This window comes from Bos javanicus, chromosome 4 (assembly GCF_032452875.1).
Source record: "Bos javanicus breed banteng chromosome 4, ARS-OSU_banteng_1.0, whole genome shotgun sequence".
NCBI classification, from domain to species: domain Eukaryota; kingdom Metazoa; phylum Chordata; class Mammalia; order Artiodactyla; family Bovidae; genus Bos; species Bos javanicus.
This window is the reverse complement of record NC_083871.1, coordinates 34,181,270-34,193,158: the sequence shown is the minus strand read 5'-3', so window position 1 is coordinate 34,193,158 and position 11,889 is coordinate 34,181,270. Positions and strand designations below refer to the sequence as shown.

The 11,889-nt window shown below is 37.4% G+C and overlaps 1 protein-coding gene across 8 annotated transcripts in view; it reads right to left on the bottom strand.

Annotated features, from left to right (window-relative positions):
• The window catches only part of ELAPOR2 (endosome-lysosome associated apoptosis and autophagy regulator family member 2), a 222,447-nt gene that overhangs the window by 4,052 nt on the left and 206,506 nt on the right, over positions 1–11,889 (bottom strand). For all 8 annotated transcript variants that reach the window (XM_061413755.1, XM_061413763.1, XM_061413762.1 and 5 more), the window contains 2 exons: positions 7,030–7,208; positions 5,851–6,016 (listed from right to left, as the gene is read on the bottom strand). In XM_061413755.1, coding sequence (XP_061269739.1) covers positions 5,851–6,016; positions 7,030–7,208 — 345 coding nt within the window. The remainder of the gene's footprint in view (positions 1–5,850; positions 6,017–7,029; positions 7,209–11,889) is intronic.

The window sequence follows — 11,889 nt, the reverse complement described above, 5'->3', positions numbered from 1 at the left end:
AAGGGGAGGCAGAGACCTGTTGGTTATCGTCCAGGTAGTGTTTCAAGTAAAACACTGGAAGCCCTCTACACGGTCATGTTTGCTTCATAGGGCTTTTGTCACCATGTCCTCTGTATTCACAGGGGATTTTGCTCCTATAACTGATATGGTGGGATATATACACACATATGTGTATGTGGTTAACATCACTAATTAACTGGAATCTCCTGATGGCAGGAATCCTATCACTTTTTAATTCCCATAAAATGACCCAAGGCCTCACATATCATTGGCTGTCAATCAATGGTTGTGAAAAAGTCCTGAACCACTCGCATGTAGAAAAAAAAAATTCTGAATTGGAACTCAGAAGATGCAGTTCCTAATTCCTACCTCACCCTCTCTTGGACAAAGTGAAACTCTCTAGGTCTCAGTTTACTCATGCATTAAATAAAGAGGCATACAAAATGATCTTTTAAAGCTCTAAATTCAAGAAACCAAAGAAAATCCAACTTCTCCCAGAAGTTTCTCCTTAGCCTGTCACTACCCACCTACCTGCATTCTTTTCTCTTCTGCTGTGCTCCAAGAGACCCTACTCAATACTCCTGCCATGTAACAAAAAGAATAAAACACCTAGGAATAAACCTACCTAAGGAGGCAAAAGACCTGTACTTAGAAAGCTATAATATACTGATGAAACAAATCAAAGACAACACAAACAGGTGGAGAGATTATACCATGTTCTTGGTTTGGAAGAATTAATATTATGAAAATTAATATACTACCCAAAGCAATCTACAGATTCAAGGAAATCCCTATCAAATTATCAATGGCATTTTTCTTAGAAATAGAACACAAAATTTTAAATTTGTAAGGAAATAAAAAGATCATAAATAGCCAAAGCAATCCTGAGAAATAAAAACAGAGCTGGAGAAATCAACCTCCCTGACTTCAAATTATACGGTAAAGCTACAGTAACCAAGACATGATGGTACTGGCACAAAAGAGAAACACAGATCAATGGAACAGGATATAAATCCTAGAGATAAACCCAAACACCTATGGTGACCTAATCTATGACAAAGGAGGCAAGAATATACAGTGGAGAAAAGACAGTCTCTTCAATAAGTGGTTCTGGGAAAACTGGACAGCTACATGTGAAAAAATGAAATTAGAACACTTCCTAAAATCATACACAAAAATAAACTAAAAATGGCTTAAAGACCTAAACGTAAGGCCAGACACTATACAACTCTTAGAGAAAAATACAGCCAGAACACTCTTTGGCATAAATCACAGCAAGATCTTTTATGACCCACCTCCTCAAGGAATGAAAATAGAAATAAACAAATGGGACCTAATCAAACTTAAAATCTTTTCCACAGCAAAAGAAACCATAAACAAGACAAAGGCATCTCTCAGAATGGAAGAAATTATCTGCAAATGAAGCAACTGACAAGGGATTAATCTCCAAAATATACAAAAAGCACCTGTAGCTCAATATCAGAAAAAAAACAAACAACCCAATCAAAAAATGGATGGCAGACCTAAACAGACATTTCTCCAAAGAAGAAATGGCTATGCAGATTGCCAGGAGGCACATGAAAAGATGTTCAGCCTCACTAATTATTAGGGAAACACAAATCAAAACCACAATGAGGTATTACCTCACACTGGTCAGAATGGCCATCATCAAAAAAGTGTATAAACAATAAAGGCTAGAGAGGGTGTGGAGAAAAGGGAGCCTTCTTGCACAGTTGGTGGAAATGTAACCTGATACAGCCACTATGGAGAAGAGTATGGAGGTTCCTTAAAAAACTAAAAATAGAACTACCATTTGACCCAGCAATCCCACTCCTGGGTGTGTACCTGGAGAAAACCATAATTCCAAAAGATACATGCACCTCGGTGTTCACTGCAGCACTATAAACAATAACCAGGACATGGAAGCAAACTAAACACCCATCAACAGAGGAATCAGTAAAGATGTGGTATGTGTATACAATAGGTTATTATTCAGCCATAAAAAGGAACAAAATTGTGCCATTCACAGAGACATGGATGGACCTAGAGACTGTCATCCATGAGTGAGGTAAGTCAGAAAAAATAATACTGTATATTAGTCCATAAATGTGGAATCTAGAAAAATGGTACAGATGAACCTACGTGCAAAGCAGAAATGCAGGCCCAGATGTAGAGAACAAACATGAGCACCGAGGCGGGGAAGAGCGGGAAGGATGAACTGGGAGCCTGGGATTGACATATATATACACTATTACGTATAAAGTAGATAACTAATGAGAACAAACTACAGATCAGGGAACTGTACTCACTGCTCCATGGAAACCTACATGGCAAGGAAATTCAAAAAAGAGGGGATATATGTATATGTATAACTGCCTCACTTTGTTAGTATAGCAGAAACTAACACAACACTGCAAAGCTGCTACACTCCAATTAAAAGAAAAAGACTTCTACTGTAGCCCACTTGGACAAAGGTACAAAACACACTGCTGCTGCTACTGCTGCTAAGTTGCGTCAGTCGTGTCCAGCTCTGTGCGACCCCAGAGACGGCAGCCCACCAGGCTCCGCTGTCCCTGGGATTCTCCAGGCAAGAACACTGGAGTGGGTTGCCATTTCCTTCTCCAATGCATGAAAGTGAAAAGTGAAAGTGAAGTCACTCAGTCGTGTCCGACCCTCAGCGACCCCATGGACTGCAGCCTACCAGGCTCCTCCATCCATGGGATTTTCCAGGCAAGAGTACTGGAGTCGGGTGCCATCGCCTTCTCCAACAAAACACACTAGGTCTCCCTAAGTGTTTTTAAAAGCCCTTGACCTTCCTGGACCTGAATGTTCATAGGCACAGAACTCCAGTAGATGAATAGAAATAAGGGACATTTCAGCTACTGAAATGGGACAAACTGATTTGTGGCAGTGGAGGATCAACAGTGTAGTCTGATAATGAGGCACCTGGGAAGGAGTTACCTTACACCCTGAGAGATGCAAAGGTTTTTAATTTTCAAAGTTACACTTTCACCTCGCTATGAAGGAAAATGTTCCACTCTCAAATTGTTGCAAGTGCCTTAGATTTAACAGTCTACTGTCTACCAAATCCAGCAGATGCTCTCACCACAATTTGGTTGCCATTCTCCCTTAAACTTAATGAAAAGTATCAGAAATAGCTGGTACAGTGCCAGCTTCTGCTCCAAAATAAAAACAATCGACATGTCCATTCCCATCACTCAATCATCCCATGGAGTGGACAAATACCACCCAGTCTGCGGCATGGGCAAACAGGAAAAGCTGGACTAACTGTCCTCAAGCAGTCTCTCCAAAGACAAAGAAGAGACACAGCTGTCAGGTGAATCAGAAACACTACGGTTTATAAGCCAGCAAGAAGGGCGCAGGCACTATCAACCAGTGCTGCCTAGCTAAAGAGATTCCACTTGGTATCCCTATCATAAATAAATACTTTCTTTCCACTGGCACCAAGTGTACCTACAGGGCTATACTTTTTGTGAGAACCAGACATTAACTTCTCTCCTAGAAACAGCATAGCTTGTACCCTAGGAGTGGTGCTAAGTGGTCATAATTTAACTGTTAATGAAAACATCCTCCATAGACCATGTAGCTCTTAAACAACTGCAAGGACCTTTTCAAAATCAGTCTACTCTTGGTTAATCAGAGTAGATTCCTGGAGGGAAAACTGACTTGTTATTCACACTCACTCTGTGGGTAGCTAGTAAATTTAAAAAGATGGAATATTTTTTAAAAATGTATGAAATCATGCCATTTGCAGCAATACGCGGAGAAGGCAACGGCACCCCACTCCAGTACTCTTGCCTGGAAAATCTCATGGATGGAGGAGCCTGGTAGGCTGCAGTCCATGGGGTCACTAGAAGTCGGACACGGCTGAGGGACTTCACTTTCATTTTTCACTTTCCTGCATTGGAGAAGGAAATGGCAACCCACTCCAGTGTTCTTGCCTGGAGAATCCCAGGGACAGCGGAGCCTGGTGGGCTGCCATCTCTGGGGTCGCACAGAGTCGGACACGACTGAAGCGACTTAGCAGCAGCAGCAGCAGCAACATGAATGGAACTAGAGATTAATTACTAAATGGAAGTCAGTCATAAAAAAAAAGACACCATATGATATCACTGATATGTAGAATCTAAAATATGACACAAGTGAACTTATCTATGAAACAGGAACATAGAGAACAACCTTGTGGTTGCCAAGGATGAGGGGCAGGAGGAGAAGGAAAGATTAGGAATTTGGGATTAGCAAATGCAAACTGCTAAGAAGGTTTGGATTTTGTTGGGAGACAACTCTCCTTGGTTCTTTGGCATTTCTGCATATCTTATGACTACAACACTGATTTCCCTCTGTTCTAGACTAACTTTTCAAAGGTCTTTATATAGAAAGCGAACTTTGAAGATGTTATATCCTTCCAGAGCAAAGGGCAAGCTCACGGACAGTCTTGAAAACAGTGTCTCCCTCTAGAGCAATGAATGGGGATGCAAACTGTCCAGCACAATAATATCTCTCTTAGGAACAAGGGCAGAGATGCTTGCTGCCCATTCTAAAAGATTTAGATTCCCAAGTTCATTATAGGTTCCTTGCCTATAATGCAGCCCACCAAGAGTCATCTGTAGGAAGTGAGGCTTTGAAACTGGGATAAATGCTGAGGTTTTAGCTAGTGCTTCTGTTATGACCATTTAAACTGTTCTTTTTCTCTGATCAGAAATTCTATATCTTCTAAAGTATCCATGAAATCATAGCAGGCTCACTTATTAGCTTATAAATAGGATAAATTCTCAGCTCTTGACAATCACTGTACAGTCACTGTCCCTTAGCAATAGTACCCTCCATAAACCAGCATAATAAGCAAAATCAAATAGCCATTAGTATAAGGAGAGTAGGGCTTATTCATTTATTTTTAAATGATCCCCTATGATATATTAAGTACCTAAATTAGGAAATGATTACTAAAACACTCGCAATAAATGTAATCTTTGCCACATGCCCTGCCTGCTGAAAATCCTTTGAAATGCAGTTTCTTTCATGTTGCATTCTATTTTCAATCTTGCAAAAGTGAAGTGGCATGTTTTATCTTTTATGTCAATGGTGAAGAATGTCAATAAAATGTGTTTACAAATAATATGTAAGGCTTCATGTTATCTGTTTGGATATAGTACTCATTTCAAAGCTGATGAATGTGATACCATCTGATAAGGTAATATCTCAACATTTTATATAACTTTTATTTTCTCTAAATGAAACAATCTTGTTCTAAAACAAAATATATAAATAAACATTGGATCATTTATTTATCTAAAATTTTTGGTTTTGTAATACTATTAACACATTATTTTGTATAAATTCAAATATTACAAAACTGTATTACTTCAAAGACAAAAGACACCCATTAATTAAAAACTCTCAAAATGCAGCTACCATTAGTAGTTTCCTGTTCAGATAGTAATATAAATGTACATTTAATACAAATGTGATAGTCTATGTGTTGCTCTCACTTCACTGACCTTGGACCTACTAACATATCAGTACACACAGACATCTCCATCTGTAACAGCTGCAGGATTGCACAGCATCCCACTACTTTGATATATGGAAATTTAACTACTTCCTGATGGTGTTAAAAGTTTCTTCTACTTGGTTAACCAGCAAAACAATACTGCAGTGATTATTCTTGTATTTACATCTTTCTGTATTTCCAAAAGTATTTCTATCAGATAAATACCACAGAGATACAGATATGTTGAATGACAGAGTTTGCAAGAATGTTACTGTTGGGTTAATATGGCCTCTTACTCATAAACACACAGTATTACCAGGTTAAAATTCTGCTGTTACCTTTGTTGCCAAGGATTTGAGTTTTCCCAGTAGGGACTGTTTATTGGAGTATACAACTTCCTCTTCATTATCTTCTCCTTCCATGATAGCACAGCTGTCTGCAGCTGGGAGTTCACACTCTTTTGAGTTCGTAGTCATTACTAATTTGGAATATTTGTACTCCAGTCTAAGTAGTGGTAAATATATAAATAGATAAAGAGGCTGTTTAATATAAATTAATACTTATTTGGGGTGGTCATACACAAGCTAATTATCTTGGAGTATAGTTGCTTCACCAACGGATTTCCTTTACCCATCACCGCAACACTGTGTGTTCTCATTAATCTACCACCTATACACCAAGCTTTTCCAGAATTTCAGAGACTCAGTGCAATATAGTTAATTCTATTACACTTATTTTACATCACATAAAGTGGCCAATTGTGACAAACTTTTGAAAGACAGAGAAAAGTAGAGGTATGAATAAATTTTCATCATTTACAAATATTTGGGAACTAATTTAATATGCAGTTTTCCAAAGTTTACTTCATAAGATGAGAACATTGTACATAGGCAAGTGATTTGGTCTTACTATTTCTTTCACTCATTGCTTTCTGTTTCCCACCTCAGATTATAACTGTCCTTAGATAATACAAAAAAGAACTTTCACAGCCCCACTGACAGGTAAATCATTTTTAAAAAGCCTAATCATATAATGTATCAATATATAATTGGTAGTTAGACTCAATACTCAACTTCAGATCCTTGAAGTCCTGGAGTAAATAAAGGTGAGACTTGCCTACATGCTTAGACTGTTTCTTTGCAAATATTTGCCCACAAGAAACTAAAAAACAATGATGGGGCAAGAAGGCAGCATGATGTCATGAAAATAAAATAGACACACAGAGAAAATCTGCCTTTCACTCTGAGCTCTGCTCCCATCTACCTGAGTAGCCTGGAGCCTCTGTTCTTCTCTATCTCATAAAAACAGTGAGTCCAGTGCAATTATCTCTAATGTTCTCCAGTCTTTCTGTTATCAGAATAACAACAATTCCATCTGCCTTCTTAAAGACCTTTCCCATAACTCTTTCAACTAGGAGAAATTTCTTTTGGCTCTGGGAGAAATTGTTGAGTATGGTGATTAAGCCTAAAATTTTCACGATAAAAGAGATTCCTCATTCTTGTTCGGAAGTTACTTACTTCTGATTCTTTTTCCAGAAGTAGCAAGTTAGAGCCACCAGCAAAACGGCTGTAAAAGCTCCCACTCCTGCTCCCACTTTTAGCCAAAAGTCAACTGTTTCACAGGTTGACAACTTTTTCTCAGGTAAAGAAATTCCTTTAATGCACCACTTAGGCTCATTCCACACATATAAAGTTTCCTTTCAAAACACAAAGAGGACATAGAAATTAGATTTAGAAGGAGGAGGGTCCTGCTAACCCTTTATTGACAGTAGGCAGAGAGGATTATTCAGCTTTCACCTAAGCTGAAGCTCCATGAAGAGAGGAACACATGTATACCTGTGGCGGATTCATTTTGATATTTGGCAAAACTAATACAATTATGTAAAGTTTAAAAATAAAATAAAATTTTTTAAAAAAATTTAAAAAAAAAAGAGATATAAGAGAGAGAGAATAAGGAAATGATGAATGAAAATGCAACAAGACCATGAATTGTCAGATCATGTTTGCTTCATTATAAGGAGGCTGAACAAAAAATGATTCCCTGTGGATTTATCATTTGAGCTATTTTCTTCAAATATGTGATGAGCCCTGACTTAATCATGTTTTTAAATGAAAGATTGGGTTGTTTAATATAACTAACTGGGACGGGTTTTACCCACTCATCACGTAGGTCCATTTCCCCAAAAAGCCTCTCCCCTGAATAGCAGAACAGATCCTGGAGCCAGACATCCAGGCAGAGCATGACTGGAAGACTTTGGTGACTAGTGTGGGGTAGGCATGCAGACTGCACCCACTTCCCCAGGCCAAAATAAGGAGCAGGTTATTCTGGGTCATTGCTACCCAGCTGAGGGACTTACTCTTGTCCTCCCAAAGTAGATGACAATTTTGCTAGGGCAATGTTTTCAAACTGCTCCCTGCAATCAACTAGTAAATAGTAAAATAAAAACAATGGGTCTCAACCAGCAATATTTTTTAATAAACAGATCAAATAAGAGATCAGAGACAAAAATCAGAGTACAGGCATGATTCCTTATATATTTCAACATCTACAATAACCAGTAGCAATTTGCATGATGATTATGCCCAGTGACATTAAATGACATGAGGCATTACATGTTTTACTCAGTGTGCCTCCTTAAATTTTCTGGTGAATGATGGTAACTTTATCTACATGCTAACAGAAGCATAACACCATAATGTTTAATTTCACACACTCACACACTTTCACAGTTAGTCTTGAAGTAAATGATGTGTAGGAGAATCCTATTTACTTTGAGGAAAAGTTTCAACAAAGTCTTGGTTGAGAACTTTTCAGAAAGGATGTTAGTAATTGAAGAAAATTTTAGTGTAACACTTTATTAAACTTAACTGTGAATAAATTATTTTTTAAATGGCTCATATAATTTTTATAAGAAAGGTGAGGAATGAGGAGGCATGAACAAGGTTAAACTGCTGCCTCTCTACATGTAAATAATGACAACAAAGAGATAAATGTTAACTCCAGTCAGCAAATACTGATTTCAACTGAAGGGTGTTCCAACAAGAGAAAAAAAAAGAAAGGCTGTGAAAGAATTTATATGGTTGTATCACATAAGCTACACCCAAAGCAAATGGCAAGCTCTAATGTCCAATGACGGTCTTATAAACGAGCCATTAAAACTTCAGAATTAAAAAGACACAAACTTGTAAACCCAGAGATTTTAACTTCTCAATAAGCTCCTCGTATTGTTAAGGAAAAATAAAGTCAAGCTATTGACAGAATTTCTAGTCATTCTGTAACTTAATCATTCTATACATTTCTTAGTCATTCTATTAATTACAAAATTTTACCCCTACATTAGGGGCTTCCCTTGTGGCTCAGCTGGTAAACAATCTGCCTGCCATGTAGGAGACCTGGGTTCAATCCCTGGGTTGGGAAGATCCCCTGGAGAAGGGAAAGGCCACCCACTCCAGTATTCTGGCCTGGAGAACTCCAGGGACTGTACAGTCCACGGGGTCACAAAGACTCGGACACGACTGGGTGAGTTTTACTTCCACCTTCACATCCCTACATTAAGTCATGTTTTTGGCAAACAAGAAAATGGCTGATACAGCAGCTGAAAATTTTATTCTTGCAGCATGTAAGGATATTTTGTGAACGGAGTGAGATAAATTTTCAAATCTCTACCACTATATAACATTTAGAAGTAATGCTTAATACGTACTTAGAACCTGGTATGGATTTTTGAGATTCAATTTGATAAGAGCACTTTATCACAAGTCATGCAGCTCTTTTAGTTTATATCAGCTGTATGTGGAGGAACTGTAGTGTGTAAATTTAACTTCATGTGCATCTGGATTATACATCTTTATAAAATTAGAAAAACATATTCTCAGTCAATATAAAGTACAAAACTATAAAGAATGGAGCAGACAATATAATAGGAACACAGTAGAATTATTTAAAAATTAAAAGATAGCCATCTCAATATTTTACAATCATTTTTTTTTTAATATCAAAAGACTTTGGCATCCAAAGAAATCCATCCTCATTCACTAACATAATGGAAGACGCCAGGAGAGTTGTCACATGTATTGAAAACTCACCAAAGAACAGACTTTTCAAAATATAATATTCAGAGACTGGCAGTAAACACACCCACGTACTGCATCAAACTCATTTGTCTGCTATTGCAATGAATACCCTGAAGAAGGACAATTCATTTTTTTCTACTTGAAGCTCCCTCTCATTTGGCAAATATTTTTAAATTTGACATCTAAACATAACAGAAAGGCATATTTAACTGATTTTAATATTTCTCAAAGTAAATTTGGAACTATAGGGGGAGTTACACACCTCAACACATCAAACACAAAAGTGTTCCAAAAGGCATTATTCTTAAAGCAAAACCAAGCATTTAAAAAGCATCACCTCACAACTATCTGTTTCAATCATCTTATAAGATGTTGAACAGAGGTTTTTTTATGAAGATCATTTGAATGAGATAAAATTAGAGAAATAGTTGCCTCCCCATTGTCTCAAACTTATAATCACTACCTTCCAGAAGAGAAATATTAAATATTGAAGACTGTTTGGATAAAAGGTCATTTAGCTTGACTGAGCAACTTCACTTTCACTTTTCACTTTCATGCATTGGAGAAGGAAATGGCAACCCACTCCAGTGTTCTTGCCTGGAGAATCCCAGGGACAGGGGAGGCTGGTGGGCTGCCATCTCTGGGGTTGCACAGAGTCGGACACAACTGACGCGACTTAGCAGCAGCAGCAGCAGCAGCTTCTCAAAACTCCTGAATTAAACTTGGTGGCCAAAGAAGGGAATGCATCTTTTATTTTTCATTTACTCTTTAAAAAAATTATTATAAGGTAGGAAGTGTATCATAATTCTAGAGAAAAGATAAATTTCCACTGTGAAGCATAAAAATGTATCATTATTAGGATTAAAAAGAAACCATCTTTTGTGAGGTTGAAATTTTCATCTTTGACCCACTTACAAAGGTTTAAAAGAAACTGGCTCAGCCATGCCTAAGATATTTGAGCAGTCTTGGCTCTGTTGCTCTGAGCTGGTGTGAGCTATCAACAAGTAAACACACTTACTGAATTAAGTATTTCCTAATTTTTGGTTTAGTGTTATCTATTTGGAGATGTCTCCATTTTGTATTAAAGTATTAATGAAATATATTTTGTACTGTTATGCCTATGCTCTATAAGAATAAAATATTAAAATAAGTATTGTTTCATAAAACAATTTTATTTTTAGGCATATCTCTATGTTTGCGTCTATTTCCTAGGCTTGATGTATCATGTATTTCTTATTACAGGTTCACTGTCATTCAAGAATGGAAAATACCAGTTTAGAGAATAGTTCTCAATGTTTGTTTGTTTTTTCCTTAGAGGTGGAACTACTGCTTCCAAATATGCTGAGTGTATGGGATTGGGTGGAGGTATTCCGATTTCTTCTCCCACTTGGACCTTCCAACCTGCCAACTACAAGCTCTTTAAGAGTTTCCTGGATAGAATAGCTCCCCTCTCTGATCACTTTCCACAGTGAGTACCCTAGCATGCTCCGTGCTGACCTGAAAGTCAGTCCTATCCCATCTACCTGGTGTGCTGTGTTCTTTGCTGAGTCACTTAGTAGTGTCCTACTCTTGCGACCCCACTGACTATAGGCCATCAGGCTCCTCTGTCCATGGGGATTCTGCAGGCAAGAATACTGGAATGGGTTGCCATGCCCTCCAATCCCACTGGAATCTCTGATCCTCTGATGTCCATTTTCCAATAGGGTCTCCACCACTGGTACTGATGAATCCCCTCATCTGTGCTTCTTCAGTGTAATTTCAATGGAATTTAGAGAAGATGAAGTACTAAGTTATTTTGAAAGAGGAAAAGTATGTTTTTATATAGTACTAGTCAAAGCTGCTATAGTGAAGTGGGTGCTCTCAAACATCATATTAGTATAAGAGCAAATTGATGTAACCAAAGCAATTTATTAATAGTATAATAAGCATCAAGAACCGTAATAATGGCCATATCTTCCTAGCAATAAACTCTAAGGAAAGAATCAAATGTCTAACAAAGATATTCACTATAGAGTTATTTACAAAAAGATGGTTTTCAATTTTTTTCTTAAATGTTCAACAGGGGAATTATCAAATCCCAAATTGCATACATAATAGAATATTTCTCTATAAATAAAAGTCATTTTTTAAAAAAAGTAATGACAAGGGAAATATATTAAATGTATAAAGAAAACAAAATAGAATCCTTACTTTTAAAAAACAAGTAAGTGAATGCAGAGAAAATATAGAGTAGGATCTTGATTAACATGTGTGTGTGACTGCACATAAGATTTACTCTTTATATATGCTTCTTGTGGGGAGTCA